This window comes from Synchiropus splendidus, chromosome 12 (assembly GCF_027744825.2).
Source record: "Synchiropus splendidus isolate RoL2022-P1 chromosome 12, RoL_Sspl_1.0, whole genome shotgun sequence".
NCBI lineage: Eukaryota > Metazoa > Chordata > Actinopteri > Syngnathiformes > Callionymidae > Synchiropus > Synchiropus splendidus.
The window spans coordinates 14,806,942-14,823,437 of record NC_071345.1 but is presented as its reverse complement, the minus strand read 5'-3'; the positions used below and the strand labels follow the sequence as shown (position 1 = coordinate 14,823,437).

General features: G+C 39.9%; 1 protein-coding gene across 1 annotated transcript; it reads left to right on the top strand.

The window, feature by feature from the left end:
• The first annotated feature begins 8,899 nt into the window (after nt 1–8,899).
• ncam3 (neural cell adhesion molecule 3) lies at nt 8,900–16,019 on the top strand. Its single transcript, XM_053881254.1, has 16 exons — nt 8,900–9,052; nt 9,183–9,254; nt 9,331–9,525; nt 9,589–9,726; nt 10,932–11,075; nt 11,154–11,271; nt 11,606–11,760; nt 11,830–11,963; nt 12,328–12,463; nt 12,542–12,709; nt 12,962–13,081; nt 13,295–13,422; nt 13,594–13,762; nt 14,520–14,712; nt 14,792–14,911; nt 15,011–16,019. The coding sequence occupies exons 1-16, from the start codon at nt 8,998–9,000 to the stop codon at nt 15,051–15,053; spliced, it is 2,088 nt and encodes a 695-aa protein (XP_053737229.1). The 5' UTR covers nt 8,900–8,997; the 3' UTR covers nt 15,054–16,019.
• The last annotated feature ends 477 nt before the right edge of the window (nt 16,020–16,496 follow it).

The following is a 16,496-nucleotide window of genomic DNA, read 5'->3' as shown; positions in this document are numbered from 1 at the left end:
AAACCTCACTCTCAGACGAGGCTAAAATGAAAAAAATAAAAAAATAAACATTTTAGAACAGAATTAAGGTCTATGAGATGTTCTGACTAACATTTAGAAGAGTGTTGCAGTGCATTCCAACTTGTCTTGTGGATGGCAAAATTGTTCTCTGCGTACATTAGAGGTCGGACATGGAAGCAAGTTAGAAACGCAAGGAATTACTGACCCATATAGAAATGTTTTATTCTCAAAACGTTGCCAGAAATGTTATCAGCAGGAAGCTACATTGTGGTTCCCAGAATGATCTTAGATTACAATGCTCTACAAACATTCTAAAAATGTTTGGCGATGACCTTGGTGGAACATTATGCCCTGCATGTTCTCAAGAAGGCACAGAGCTCTCCCCAGAACGAGCCTGGACAATGTTGTGAGTGAGTACTTTCATCTTCCGCGGCTGCAGTAATTCTCTCACGGTGTCACCAGCTTATCACCGGGCACACAAAGACAAACACCCATTCCCACACAGCGCTTGCTGACCTGAACCATTTTGTAAGGCAAAATAGATAGAACACTTTACCTCACCAAAGGTTGCCTCCTCAATGTCTTCTCTTTTATATCACACAACATTGTGGGGACCTTTCATAAAACTTCATCCCCTCATGTCTAAATCTTTCCATGATCTTCGAGTTAACATCACAGGAACATTTTTCAGTACAGTCCTAAAAGAGGTCCCCAAGGTCTCCACACACTCACAGGGAATGTTGTGGGACTGTTCCTTGCAAGCTAACCTCCTCAGTTCTCGGTGTGCTCCAGTTTGTACCTTTTATTGAAACACTTCCAAAGGTCTCCGCTGGCGACTCCTCTACTGGCTCCGGACCTCGCGAATGACCCACATTGGTCACCTCTGAGGACTTTCAATCTCCATCTTCAGCTTCGAGGTAATTGTTTTGTGATTAATTCCACCAAGGGTGGATAACCTACATTTCTGCCCCACGCACACCGACACATGCGGTCTTCAGTCACGCCCCACCCAGGGTGTCTGCAGAGTTCCGGGCCTTCAGGCAATTAGCCGTAATGGCAGGAAGCTAGTTAGCCTTATCTGCTGCCATGGCGGACTCCGCTGGCACTGATGAACCCAGGACCCGTCACGTAGGAAGACAGTCGGCCAGACAGACGGCTTGGACCGGCGGCGGGGGGCACATGGCCGCGGAGGATATTTAGATTGTGCACTTGCCTGAGAGTGGACGGAAATAAGATCCTTTAGCTTTTCTCTATTTACGTATGCATTTTGAAAATGTGAGAAAGATCTATGTAAAGATCTTGACGCCAGTGTAGCCAGTCCTGAATTCCTACGGCGTGGTAACATGTATTTATTTACAGAATTGTCAAAACATCCTCGCCGTGTGTCTCCGCTTGGTCTGCAGAAAGACTCCTGGCTGCAGGGACGATTCCCCATTGTTCTAGCCTCTGTACGCAAGGCACCTCACGTCTCGCCCGGGTAAAGATCAGGAGGATGTGATCAGGGACACTGAATAAAAAAGAAAACAAACAGAAGAAATCCTGAGTGAGACTGAGACTCAACAGTCACGTAGATATGCCAGTAAAGAGCCACTTAACACCCATGTCCAATTCTAAATCCAAAAGTGTCAAAAAGTTGCTTATCATAGTTGATATAAAATGCAGTCTTGATGTTGACCAGAGTAAATAATTCAAAATAATAAACAAAATAATTCTGCTGGTATATAAAAAAAGAAAAATAATCAATTATTTTCTTTTCTTTTTATATAACGTTTTCACTCTTGCACACTTCATTCATTGAAGTAATGGCGAGGCGCAGCACCAAAGGGACCTCAGGCAAAGCAAAATTGTGCTGTAGAAACTCAGATACGTTGGTTTTGCTGAAACAAATTGCAGAAAATCTATTTGTTTAGAAATGTCTCCAGAAAGTGGTGGGCAATATGCCAAAAATTATTTATTATTGTTTATTCTTTTTTTTTTTTAAAGACTGTTTTGATTGTGTTACAAACTCTTTTGCATGATGTAGAGGAATCTCCACACAAATCTTTAACTTTTTCAACTGCCTCAGCTTCTTAACTACAATGACTCTTCATCTCTTTACACATTGGAGCACATTTATTTGGTTCTGTATTTAGTTTTCATCCAATTTTTTTATACATGGATTCTCCTAATGCATGATGACCATTTTAACAGTTTGTCCCACAAAAATTGTTATTATTTTAGCGTAATTTTAAAAACAGCGCCTTATATCATGTTGTTTTAGTTTGCTAGAGATTCACCATCTTCCAATATCCAACGTATATAATGAGAATCTTTAAACAAAATATATTTCTAGCATGTAACGTCATGCCGTGATTATACTTTCCCATTTCGCAGGACTGAAGTCACACATTTAAGCTACAATGCAATTGAATATTCCTTTCCCTTTCCTTTTCTCTTTTCTGTCTTTTGACTCAGAGTATTCAATCGCCCTGTTGTCTAATACTATATACAGTATATTTGCTTATTTGTTAAATGAAATGCCAAAGATTCAAATAACCCAACAAAAGCCATGACATCTAAATGCAGACTGACAAATACTTTTCGAATATATATATATATATATATATATATATATATATATATATATATATATATATATATATATATATATATATATATATATATATATATATATATATATATATATTTCTGTGAATCTATTTCTGACGGAGCCAATGAATTGCATGCTGCTGTATGCTTCAACAAGCTGTGAAGGGGATTCAGATCCTCAAACTTGACCAGTGACTCAGCGACACCGCGTACGTGTTAGACTAACACAACCGTTCTCCTCTGCCAGTTCGTATGATGTTTGCTAAATGAGAGGTTTCATGTGTTTGGAGGAAAACATCCTCGGAGGAAACAAGTGAAACGCCAACTTCTGGTGAAGCCTGGAGCTTGTTTGGACTTTATTCACTCATGTGAAGGCATCCGAAATAAATGGTTAAACAAACAGCTCCATTCCAGTAAAGACTTTGTTTGTTTTCACATGGCGAAGCCAACCAACCGCGGGCATCCCGTGCTGAAGAGCGGAGCGTGTTTGGCTACACCTTTGCCAAAGGGATTGATCCCCTGCCAACAGAATCCAAACTTTACTACCAACAAATTCAGATGAAGACATCTGAGGTCAGTGACGCAGTAGCGGTCAGACAAGGACAAAAATAAATCCTTCTATTCCTGCCAAGTATCTTTGATGGTCTGATTGGGTTGGAGGAAAAAAAAAGGCCCATTTGTCTTCCTACCATTGTCACTGGTGATTGTGTGTTTTTACTGTCCTATTGACATTGAATCAAAAATAGAACATTTAAATGACGGTGTAATCAGGCTGCATCATTAGAGTAACTCACAGTCTGAGTTCTGAAGTTTAGATGAGTAAAGTAGATGAGGGTGGCAGCGAGAACACAGGTCAAAAACTCAAAATGTATCTGGAAGAGTTAACTATTTGAGTATTTCAAATTACAACTTATTATAAAAACTGAACCTACAAACAGAAAAAAGCAATAAAACAAATAAACAACCTCTGTCGCCACAAAAAATGTGACCTTCCACTTCCAGTTCTTCTGTCTTCATCTTCATCCTCTGGCTGTCCGTGTGACATTATGCCACTTTTTTGTACTGTAAATATTGAGATTTGAGTGTTGAGCTGCAGGAGAGAATGCTAAATATTCATTCACTCACCGTCCTGCCACAAGTTTATTACAAACTACAGCGGTTGGACAAAATAATGGAAACACCTTAAAGCCAAAAAAACTTTAAGCTGTTACCATTATTTTGTCCAACCCTTGTATTTGAACCAGATATTTGAAGACATTTAAAGCAGTTATGTAATATATAAATTTATCCATTCCCCCCCTAGTCAATTACCAAAGATAGTCATCTTGTATGTAACTGTTCTTTAAATAATAGAAATGATTTAAAGGGAGCCTACAGTCCATTTTTTTCTCTTCAAGTATCAAATCTCACACAGTCATGGAGTAATTTCTCATGAAAATAATAACTAAAAACTTTGTATTTGCTAAATTATTATAGTTAAAGTTTATAAAATAACTTCTACTGCAAGTGCAGTAGAAAAGCAGATCCAACAGGTCCACTGATGCAGCGGTGTAGGTGCTTATTCATCAACTATGTGGTAGGAATCCACCAAACATTTGGTGACTGAATACATTCGTCCAAATAGTGCATAAAAGGCAACAATAGTGGCGTGATCAACCATGCACATTTTTGTATATCTCTTCAATGTTTGGCAATAGTTTACACAGACAATAGACTTGACATAAAAAATAAAATCCAAGTCAAAGAGGCCTTTCTGCTAATATTTGTAATGTTGAAAAACTCACATTCATTTATGTCATGATGTGCTATTTCGGGCGTTGTATTCCTTATTGTGGCCTTGTTTTTAAATAGCTCCGTTCAGTCTGTCTACTATTTTACTAGTGGTAATAAACAAAAATACAACCCTCGGTCATGATCTGAATAAAGCTGGTTTTGCTGGCTCCTCAGAACTGCAGCATAAATAATGTGGACCCTTTGGTGCTGTAACTGTGACCCTTGTATAAAGAATGGCTAATGGTAGAGATGGAACCTTGTGCAGGATCTGGATGCGCAAACAAAGATCTGAGAGACCTAATGGCGGCCTGCAGCATTGTTTAGACTGCAGAAGAGTTTGATGAGAGATGTGTTGGCCAGACCAGGTGGTTCTTCATTTGTGGGGGTGAGGAGATGCGGCAGGAGCAGCTCTGGAGCGGTGATGGACCGCAGCTGTGGTGCACTGGCGGCAGTGTTTGGTTGTTGGCTGTTTATACAACGACAATGGCCGACGTAAACAGAAGTTTAGATGACCTCAGGGCGTCGCTCCTACTGCACTCTCTGTGTATAAGATGAATAAATATAGCAAGCAGATGCGTTTCTGTTAATTTAGCACAGGAACAATACAGCCAGCGAGGCAGAGCGGAAGTATTCATTTTGTTTGGATTCCAAAATGGATGCTGGTCGGGTTTCACGGATGATGCCGCCGCCACTGCTGCACACCACAGCCTTGTGCTCACGCCACCCATATATAAACTGTTGGGAGTTTGAGCAGAGCTTCTAGCAGCTTTTCAATGAATGAGTGAATGTTGATAAAGAATGAATTGTTATTTAAATTCTAATCAGTTCAGCACTGACACAAGTAGGCACACATACACGTACCAGATTTGTAGAACAAAACGCATACTACTATGAGCTAGGCCCGAAAACTCATCTATCCCACACTGTCTTTCCACCTTGGATACTACAAACCTCACAATGCACTGCAATAATTGAAGCTATTGTAACAGCCTATGTCACAAGAGCCAGAAGTTTAAATGAAATTTAACAATATTGTATATGTAAATTAGGGCTCCATAAGCAATTGGCTCGATTTGATATTTTACCGATCACAATTCTGGTTTGTATTGCAATTCAATTTATATCGCGGTTGTCATTCATTTATTTGAAAATAAATAATAATAAAAATGCACATCATAGTTTCCCACAGACATTTGGTGAAAATGGTGACCGTGGTTCTTTTTGTGTACACATAATGAGTATTATTCTCCATTTATAAATATACAGAGCACTTCAGCATCTCGCTGCTGCAATAATATGTGAAAAAAATTACTCTGGGCAGAAATATTTTTTTAAAAGATGTGACAAATATGAGGATCGATTTTTTTCCCCTAGCCCCTATATAAATGTTGCCCTGATGATGGGGATATTAAAGTCCTGATATAATAATAACTGAATAATTACACAATGCTGCTATGCTATGCTACAAAAGAAACATTTATATCGACAAAGAGAATAGTCTTGAGAATGAACTTGGCCTGGGATGTATGTCTGGTCGTGCTGGTCGATGCTGTCATGCGATTTAGGTTCATAGCTGTCATTACAGTGCAGTCAAGAAAAATTTACCTGTGCAAGTCGATGCATCATTTATACATCCCTGGACTGATATAAATTTAATTTATTGATACCAAAAGTGTAACCATAGAAAAAGAAGAAAGACAAAAAGTGAGATTTGACACTGCTGGATTCAGCGTCAGATGTCAGATGACTCGTAGATGAAGGTTCAAAGTCGTATTGGTGAACTGCTCGTCAGATATTTCATATTATATAATGTGTTACGTCAATGTAACTGTGATAACTAATTCTTGACCAAAGTGATTCTCCCATTTTAAAAGGACGACAGATCTGTTCTCAAAAGTGACAAACTGAAGTTCTTTACAGTTCAGTACAGCATGGGTGTTGGGTCTTCATGTGTTTTAACGTGATTTTTTTTAAGGTGAAGAGAGGACGTCTCCCTCGGATTATCAGCAGCAACGTTTGATGCGGCGCACTGGGACTTCATCCATCTTATCTTGCTTGAGGACACAAGCGCGTCACTCTGTGGTCACACGCTCGGGGTGTGTCTTGTCCAGGCACGAGAGTCTGTCCCTGTCGCTCCATCCTCTTCCTGTCGTCTCGCCCTCACGTCTTCAGCAGTCCTGTCATTGTTATGGTGTGTCTGTGCCGTAGGAGCAGCTGTGCTCGTATATAGACGCAGGTTGTGTATTTTTACGCATACACAGAGTCATGAAATATCGAACTAATATTTGGATACACAAGTTACACTGCTTATTGTCAGTGGGGCTGAAAATAGAAGTCATCGTGTACGGAATGTAAACGGTTTGCAGGCATCCATCCTGCTGATATTCTGGCTGCTCGCTTACAATGATAAACAGATTTTCGATGAACTGCATTGTTATTGACTGCCACTTGGTTATAAGGCAGACCTTGGAAAATTGCGGCCCACGGGCCATATACGTCCCTTTGCCTGTGTTATTATGGCCCTCATGAGGTCAGACTGAAACTATACAACTGATAAGTAGTCATTTTTGTGACTCTTTTTTTGACTCTTGTTTCTTTCTTTGCATTACTATTTCAACAGTAATTATAACATGTTCAGGAGTAAAATTTCTTTTTGGTGAGTATTTTTTGTTTCTAAAAATCCATATATATATTTTGAAAGTAATTTCCTTTTAATATTTCATAGATATTTGTGCTATAGTTTCATTATTATTTACATTCAAATTAAACTGCATATTAAATGGAATATCTTTATAGGTTTCACGCCATATTTGCACTTCTTAATATCCGTGTTTCCATTGAATCTTTAATGGTTCATTCTGTTCTCGTTTACTTAAGACTTTTTTTCTTAGTTTTTTAGTCCTCGCTGCCTTTCTTTTGGCATGGTGGCCCCTCACAACAGTCACAGTTTATAATGTGTCCCTTGTGGAAGTTTAACAGCCCACCTCTGTTATAAGGGATCCCGCTCGCCTCAGTCTAAACTTTTTTTTAAGTTCCTTAAGAGATCAAGTAAAGGTAAGGGCAGACAGGCCGGTGATAGCGTGGTCTGCGCCCACCCTTGTTCATGGCATGCCCACACTTATTATGAGCACACTCCACTCTAAAGAGCCATAATAGCACCTCCTGATAGCCATGTAACAGATGGCTCCTGGGATTCACTGCTCTGTAATTTGCTTTTCAGATGGTGGCTCGCCAACACCAGCGGGCCACTGGTTGGGAGATGGGAGCGGCCGACTGGCTGCGGGCCAATGAAAGTTGTTGGACCCACAGGACCATGGCAGTAGGCTCTAAGAGATAAACGCGCGTATGATCTTCAAAGGTTATTTAAAACCTGAAAATCTGACTTGCTATCTGCAATAGTTTATTTGGCAAATCCATCTGACTGTTTGAATGTCCTTTATTATGATTATCAAATTTCAAACCACTTTTCAAACCAAAGAATGCGATGTCCTTGGGAATACGAAGCTTCATGATACAGTGTCCTCATCTTCAGAGCCCACTAGATGGCACTCTTTGCTCATAAATCTTTGGATTTGAACAACCATTTCAAAGAAACCTCACTCTATTTACAAACCAAGAGCGCCACCTCCTGAGCACTGAGAATGAGGGCACTGTTTCACAAAGCCTCTTCTGCTCATCACCAGGAATAGTAGCCTGACGTCTTGGGCACCTGTTAACTTATAAGTAGCAACGAACTGTCATTGAAAACAGTGTAGAAAGAAACATGATCTTGAAAGTACTGAAAGTTGAGAAACGCTCAACTGGGAAGTGAAACAAAAAATAAATATTCAGAGCAAACAGAGCAAAAAAAAAATGCTAGATTTGTCGCTACACACTTTTCACAAGAAAAGTTGCCAGGAGAGATTGGAAAGTTGCCAGATTTAGTGACAAAATCGCGAAGTTGGAGACATAGCAAGTGTGAAAATCATTGTCTACAAGTTGCAAGAGTGATACAGAGGACTGGCATGTTTAAAACATATTTTTTCACCTTGACAAACCTTTATGTGGGAGGCCTTCCTAACTTGATGAATGAGAGTCAGGATAACTAGGTGACACAAGTTATTGGGATGGTATCCACATATGTAAAAACAGTTACATTGTGTGTTCACAAATAATTACACTTTCACATTATATATTGCTAATAATGTGGCACAATTTCGCTCACTGGAATGAAAAAATAAAATAAAATTCTACTATACATGGCGTGTGACTTTGTTTTGTTTAAATCAGTTCTTGGTTGTGGCAATTCAGTTGGTTTAGTTAGCTAAATTTATGTTATTTATATATGTGTCCATTCAATATGTCTACATACATATTAAAAAATATTACAGATTTTTTAAAATAACAAAAACAGATCATCATTTGTCTGAGAAGCAGTTAAGAACTGGCAGTTAAAGCGCCCCATGTGCTCCTGTCCCCCGTACACACCCACCTCTGGCTTCCTCTGGTGCCCCTATATAACCTCTGACACAGCTTCTCTGTCAGGCACACACTCAGAAGGGGCCAGTGAGGTCACATTGCCTTCCACCGATTTTCATTAAGCAGTGTTTGAAATTAAATTTGCTCTTCCATAACAATTTGAAGCAGCAGTGTAGAATGATGAGGTCACCATTGATCCTGGCAATGGGCCTGATGCTGCTGAGAAGCTCAGGTAAGTTTGAACTTTCAAGCTGTGTTTAATGGTTTATGATCACGCGATAGGCATTGTAAAAAAACATCATTTTAGCTGAGTGAAGTTGGAGTTTAAAATGATCCTAGAATGTTATATTTTCATTCTGTAGATGCTAAGATGGATATTATTCCCAAAACACAAGATGTCCACCTGGGGGATGAGGTACTGCGTATGTGCAAAGGTGAGCAGTTTCAGCAAAATGGCTTGTTTGCCCACCCTTCATCCTGACTTTTTTTTAATCGACACCTGCTTCTCAGCCAATGGAGAGGGTGTAATAACATGGCAAAAGGATGGAGAAGACGTAGACGAGGAGCTGGTGTTTAAGTTAGACGAAACGTCTTCTAAACTGATCATCACGAAAGCAACCATGCAGGACACGGGCCGGTACACCTGCCTGTGTGAGTATGAGAGCGGCCACAAGGATGAAGTCCAGATGCAACTGTTTGTATATGGTAAGCAGGCATTATTATCAACAGTTTGATTTGGGTAATGAACAGCCTCTTACATTTGGGCAGAGGGTCCATCGTTCGGCAGCACCGCCGTCTACCATGAGTTCCTGGAAGGAACCAATGGTGTGGTGCCATGTCTGGTCTCTGGTCAGCCCGCGGTGGAAGTCTCCTGGTATAAGGATAAAGAGGAAATCCCTTTGAATGGTGAGAACACTGGCCTCAGGCATTCAAGTCATCGTAGCCAATGAACCAAAGAGTATTGCTCAGTATGGAGTGTTTCATGAATATTAATAGCAGTGGTAGGTTGTTATTAATAATAACGACTGTGATTCATTGTATTGATATTGGATGCAAAAAGAATAAGAAGAAGTGCTCCAGTGATGACAGAACCTTTCACTGTACACAGCGCCCAAGACGGCATTTTTGTGTTTCTATTTTTAAATTCAAATTTCAAGTCCAGCAGCACCAGCTTATTTAGTCTCCCTCATGAGTCATGTTAGGGTTATGACATCACATTGTGCGGCATAATGTGGCGCCCTTGGAATTGGTGCAATGAAAAATGTTCCCTGCGGATGAAGGTTTATTTTGCATTGATAGAAACTATTGGGGGAAAGTCTCATCCCTGATGAATAGATAAGATTAAAAACATAATACAAGGGATCTTCTCCAGTCAGACAGCGGGTAGGACCATCCAAAAGCTTGAGACACTTCAGCGTGTTATTTGTCATTATCTTTGTCATTACAGGTTTATTATAGTTCCTATCCTAAATGCAGATTATTTAAAATCTAGACTCGCAGTTATAGCATTTTTGGGAAATGTGGTTCTTAATTACTTGTTAAATTCGAGCTTAATATTGTGCTGTGTTGGCTCGTTTGTGAACAAAACAACGAGAAGACCACACTAACGTTTTGATGGGTTTCACGTTCATCCTTGGCTGTTGCGGTTTACGCTACTGCCACCTGTTGTCTGAGTGAGTTCATTACACGGGGAATGTTTTCTGGCTATGAGCGATGAAGTTACGTAGAATTTTTCAGTGAAGCCATCTGTGTGTGAATGACGGTAAAACTTGATGCTCAAATTAAATTATTTTTAAATAAAAGCAGATTGCTCATACAACGTGTTTAGTTTAAAGTTTGCTTTGATTATTTCCATGAAATGAAAACAATGAAATAATAATAATAATTATAGAATTAAAATAACTATGTGAATTTTACCATTTCCTTTCAACATTGTTAATTCATCACCCAAAATACTCTCATCCATACACTTAGCATTCTGTCATTGCTTTTCCACAGAACATCACTAAAAGCTAGAAATCTTAAATGCTAGAGATGACTTTTTTTCTTACGACAACAGTGTGTCTGTGTCTCCTACACGCACGGTGGTTCTCCTCCCTTCTTGATTCCAGAGAGGAAGCGTGTGCGCCGGATGCCAGATAACACACTCCTGATAGAAAAAGTCAAGCGGGAAGATGCTGGGACGTATCTGTGCGTCGCCCAGATCAAAGGAAGGCCCATCAGTCAGCAACTGCCTATCTCTGTTGTTGTCAATGGTAACTATCTCTCAAAGACAACCATTTGAACGGAAAAAAACACTATATACATTTATCGAAAACCTGGTTTCTCCACAGCTCCACCCACTGCACATCTGCGAGAAGAGGTCAAGAAAGTGATCGCTGGACCAGAAACCAATGTTTCCCTGCGCTGCTTAGTGGACGGTCTCCCCAAACCCAACATTACCTGGAACATGTAAAAACACCTCTACATTTTCACTGCAATCCGCATAAAAGGATATCACTGTTTTGCCTTGTGAATGTTGACATTACAGAAAGTAGCTGAGCATTTTAATGGGGCCTTTGTAATGATTCACAAAAAGTGGAGCAGGACAGTTTACAATGAAAAATTAGGTCATTTCCATGTTGTTATTTAGATGAGACTGTAATTATCCCTAATGTAGCGTGCAATCCTCTGTGTATGCGGGAGGGTGGCCCTCTGTAGGGAAAAGGAAAATCCAGATAACTCGCTCACTGTGCTTCTAATTTTAATCATTCGCACACCACAAGAATACGTTTTTCTCTTTCAGGCCGGTGCCTTTTGACTGGGCACATCATCATTTCAACTCAGATCGCAGTCAGCTGACCATCAAGTCTGTGGTCCGAGCCGATCTTGGGGAGTACGTCTGCACCGCCACCAACAAGATCGGGGAGAACAGCGCTACCTTCATGCTCCATGTCTGGGGTTGGTTCTGGTTCCAACTTCCTCTCGCCCTTTGTAGCTCCAGAGCTGACCTACTTGTTTGTCTCACAGAGACTCCTCAGGTGTCCTTGTCAACATACCAGCTGACTGTTCCCCTGGGTCAGCAAGTGTCTGTGTCCTGCAACGCCTCTGGATATCCAGAGCCTACGCTTCACTGGCTCAGCAAGTCCAACGGACGCACGCTTGTAAGTCCTTTTTTATCCTGATCTAACCCATTTCTCAATTACACAGCGATTACATTAAAGTTACCACTCACCCAAAAGACGGATTTGTACAAGAGAAATCTTCTCTGACTTCTGAAATTAAACACTCCTTGCCAGTCACCAACAGTCATGATGTGATAGAGCCCAAACTCATGTCCTGTTGAAACTTTACTGCACTTGTCAACCAACTACGACTTGAGACACTTGTTCTGGACAGAGAAATTAAAATGTTTCTGGTAAATGCACACATCCAGACAAAAAGTTTCAATCGAAAAAAGTACCTTAATCAGAAACAGACATCATTTCTGACAGAACTGGTTTGTGACCGGACGTTTGTCTCCCTCAGGTCTCCACATCTGGGCGAGTCCGGGTCATTGACAGTGTTTTAGAGATCGATGAAGTGGCGCCCTCTGATGGTGGGTTATATTCCTGCATGGCTGTCAGCACGGCTGGAAATGCATCAAGAGACGTTGCGATCCACAGTAAGATGAAGCATGCAGATAGTAATGTCCTCTCATCTTTCAAAGCTCATCAGAACTTTGAATTCTATTGCCCCCCAGCACAGCCTGGTGCACCGCTGTACCGCTCCATCACAACTGAATCAACATCAGTCTTCATCACCATCAGGGAACAGCCCAACAACGGCGGGACTCCAGTCACAAGCTTTGTGCTTCAATGGAGGCAGAGTGAGGCCGAGCCTTGGATGGAGATTAACGAGCCAGTGTCAAGTGAGTCTTAGGAAAAGGATATGGCTGAGATAATATTAATGTACTAAGCTCAAAGGAAATATTTCATCTTAAAGTAAACTTTTATACAAACATTTTTAAAACTTCACAATCCTTAGACGTGAACAATATTGACCTCAATGCTTGACCTGTTTTCATTGCTGCTAACATAACATGATACCCAACGTAATAATGAATTGATATTCACTTGAACTGAGCTGAATCTGACAACAATATGTGTTTATTGACCTCCAGAGAGCTTCACCATCGCCTCACTGAAGCCCTACGCTGCTTACGATGTGAGGTTAGCTGGCATGAATGCAGCAGGACTCGGGGAATTTTCTGACATCAAAACGGTTCGCACCAAAGGCATACGTAAGTTTCTGACACTTGAGACTTGCACATTCACGTATATTGAAATATGTCTTATTATGTTTGTCTTTATCTTTCATTTACTTGGGTCTGATCTTCTTGCCTTCCACATGACCACATTAATGCCTCTAGAAGGTAATTTGGGAATTTAAGATCTGCCTCTTAGTGTCGTGCATTTTTTTGTGTCACTGAAGTAACACTCTTTATCGTGTCTAGGTGAACCGGATGCTCCTGCTTTGTCCCTCGATGCGATGAAAGTCACAGGCAACTCTTTCGCCGTCCCTTTAAAGCCGAATGACGCCGGTCAGAGTCCTCTTCTCCACTACAACATGCGCTACACAAAAGTAAGGGAGTTGATAAATAGTCATGCAAGTTCATCATCAAATTGTTTTCACTTTGAAGTACATGCTGGGATATTTTCAAAAAAGGCAAATGTCCCATAGTCTCATACTCATCTCACCTCCTCTCTCTCCTCTTCTTTCCTCCTTTGTTTCTTCTGATGGTGTTTTAAACAGGATAAAGAGGGAGCTGAGTGGAAAGAGAATCAATTACCATCAAATTTAGACGCTATCGTTCTGAAAGACCTGACTTTTGGCTCGGAATATCAACTGGAGGTCACGGCCGTCAATTCCAACGGTTCCTCTATTCCGGCCACGCTTAACTTCACCATCGCTCAGCAGCCCGGTAAGCAAAAGTCAGTTTATGTTGATCCAATTTGTCATAGACGTTAGGACATGCTTTACAGTTGGCGGTTAGACCTTTGTTGTATGTAGTATTCAGTATTCAAAGGCTGTGCCACTGATACAAATACAAGATACTTGTAAGACCAAGTGGTTGTTTCACTAATGTCAAATAAATTAACATGTTTTTATGTTCAGTACCTATTAATTTGTGGCATCATTTGCATTATATCAACACTTATCACAAATAGAGAGAAGAAAAATAGATATTCTTTCATGCCCTTGATCCAAATGTTTCTTTTCATTGTTTTGAACACCCAAAAAAGGCCATTGGTTGTTGTACAAATGACATTTCAAAGTACATTTGCTGAATGAAAATCACTTCAGAACTTCTGGCAGTGAAGCTGTGCTAGTCACCCATGTAGCTGCACTTGTCCTTCCTTGCAAAAAAAATGAAGTCACAAGTTTTTCTCTTAAGTCAATGACCTTTTCTTTTTCAAATATTATCTTGGAAATGTTTTTTTTTTACCTCATGTTGCACAGTCATTGTAAATAAAATGTATAAATAATAAAACTATTTTTCTAAAAACTTGCTTTTGATTGAAGGATGTAATTTATTCTTTCATTGGTATGATGCAGTGTTGTGACCAGAATAGAGCACTGAAACATGGTTATTAATTTTAAAAGGCATAATTACAAAATCAGTGCATTTATAGTACACTGTAACCCATCAGGATTTCAATCGTCTCCTTGTCCCACAGCCAGCCAGAGCATGACCAAGGGCAGCATTGTGGGTGTTGTCCTGGTGATCTTCTTGGTGGTGTTCCTGGTGGTTGACGCTACATGCTGCTACACTAACCACTGTGGTCTCCTCATGACCATCGCTGTGAAAATCTTCGGAAAAAAGGTTCCGGGCCTTAAAATGCTGGAAGAAGGAGCTGCGACCACCAATGGGTAAGTACTCGTGACTGGGTGAATTGTTTAATAGAGAAGTTATAGCTGTTACAATCACTTTTGTGTTTGTCTGCCACAGAGAAGTGAAGCTGAACGGGCTGACCACACCCAGAGGCTCCTTGCAGCACACTGCAGTTCAGACCAGCACCAAGGACCTGAATGAGGTCACCTGTGATAGAGCACCTCTCACCAAACATGAGTATGTGCTGTCACTGCTATGACAAGCATTCAAATATAGCGGGCAGAGCCTAACCAGATGGCGCTGCTAGTTGTTCTGATTTCACCATTTTCATTGCAGGAAAACACAACCAGACAGGAACCAGACACCTGCAGAGGCGTGAGAAAAGCACACTAGTACAACTAGTGGTGCCTGACAACACGACACCATGCTCTTAGATGATCTGGAGCATAGCTGTATGTACGTGGCTGGAGAAGCTTTAAGACTGCAGACGTGTGCACCATCATTTCCGACAACACTCTTTACTGCTTTTATGCTGTCATCCTTCAAAGGTGAAGATACATTTATCCTGGTGCTTTTTCTTTTTCCGTCTGGCTGCACATCCAGTTTGGAGAAAACTCAAAACAGGGTCATTTTGATGTGTTCCACAGGGTAAAAATATTTGTGTATGTAATTTATTTTCCACTGTTTTCTTTAAAAAAAAACTCAACTCATATTTGTTTAATGTCTTAGATGCTTTGCTGATTGAAAGGTGGCAGCTGTGCCGATTTTAACTGTACATAAAGATTTTTCCTAATACCTAAAATATGTAGATTGACCTTAAATACATTTAAAATAATGATACTTTACAAAGTGAAATGAAAGCACCATTTTATTTTCACATACACACCTTGTACCTGAAATAATATTGATGGTGTATTGTACATAGCATTTTGCTTTTTGTCTCAAATTTTCGATTATATTCAGTCAAATCAATGCTTCACTATTTGTATTATATCAAAATGAAATCACCGTTGACAACAGAAACATGTAACCCCAACTGAAGCGTTTTAACTTCCTTGTTTTGTGAATAAAATAAACCCTTTGTGTAATATATTACAATGTATAATAAAATCTAACAGTCTAGTGTTTTGATACTAGTTTTCAGACAAGAAAAATGTGTTTTACCCCTTTACCCCTCATTTTTATTTCTTACATAGTTGACTGTTCATGATGTTCAATGACCTGTGAAACCCCGAAATGTTTAAACATCCAAATCCTGAGTTTGGTGAGTTGGGAAAAAAGTTCATACTGAATTCAAGATGCTGCAAGATGCTTTCTGTACATTTAAATGCAAAAATAAAATTACTTGCGATATTAGAAGACATGTGCCAGTGTTTTGTTTCTTCTTCCCAACCCTGTGAAACAAAACACAAAACAATGATTCGCTAAATTATCAAATAAGATGAGTTCCCGTTGACGTTTGAGTTTGTGCAGTATATCAACACCTATCACAAATAGAGAGAAGATAAAGACACATATTCTTTCATGCCCTTGATCCAAATGTTTCTGTTCATCGTTTTGAACACCCAAAAAAATGGCCATTGGTTGTTATACAAATGACAGATCAAAGTAAATTTGCTGAATGGAAATCACTTCAGAACTTCTTGTAATGACCCTACTAGCTGCACTTGTCCTTCCTTGCAAAAAAAATGAAGTCACAATTTAAGTTTTTCTCTGAAGTCAGAGAAATAATTACCTTTTTTTCCCCCAAATATCTTGGAAATGTTTTTTTTAACCTTACGTTGCACGGTAAATAAAATAAATAAAAACTTTTTTTTCTTCT

What these genes read in the sequence shown, in the direction of transcription:
- ncam3 (XM_053881254.1), top strand. Translation starts at nt 8,998, where the DNA reads ATGATGAGGTCACCATTGATCCTGGCAATGGGCCTGATGCTGCTGAGA. An exon ending in GGTACTGCGTATGTGCAAAG is followed by an intron (nt 9,255 to 9,330) that starts GTGAGCAGTTTC and finishes CCTGCTTCTCAG; the next exon opens with CCAATGGAGAGGGTGTAATA. An exon ending in GATGCAACTGTTTGTATATG is followed by an intron (nt 9,526 to 9,588) that starts GTAAGCAGGCAT and finishes ACATTTGGGCAG; the next exon opens with AGGGTCCATCGTTCGGCAGC.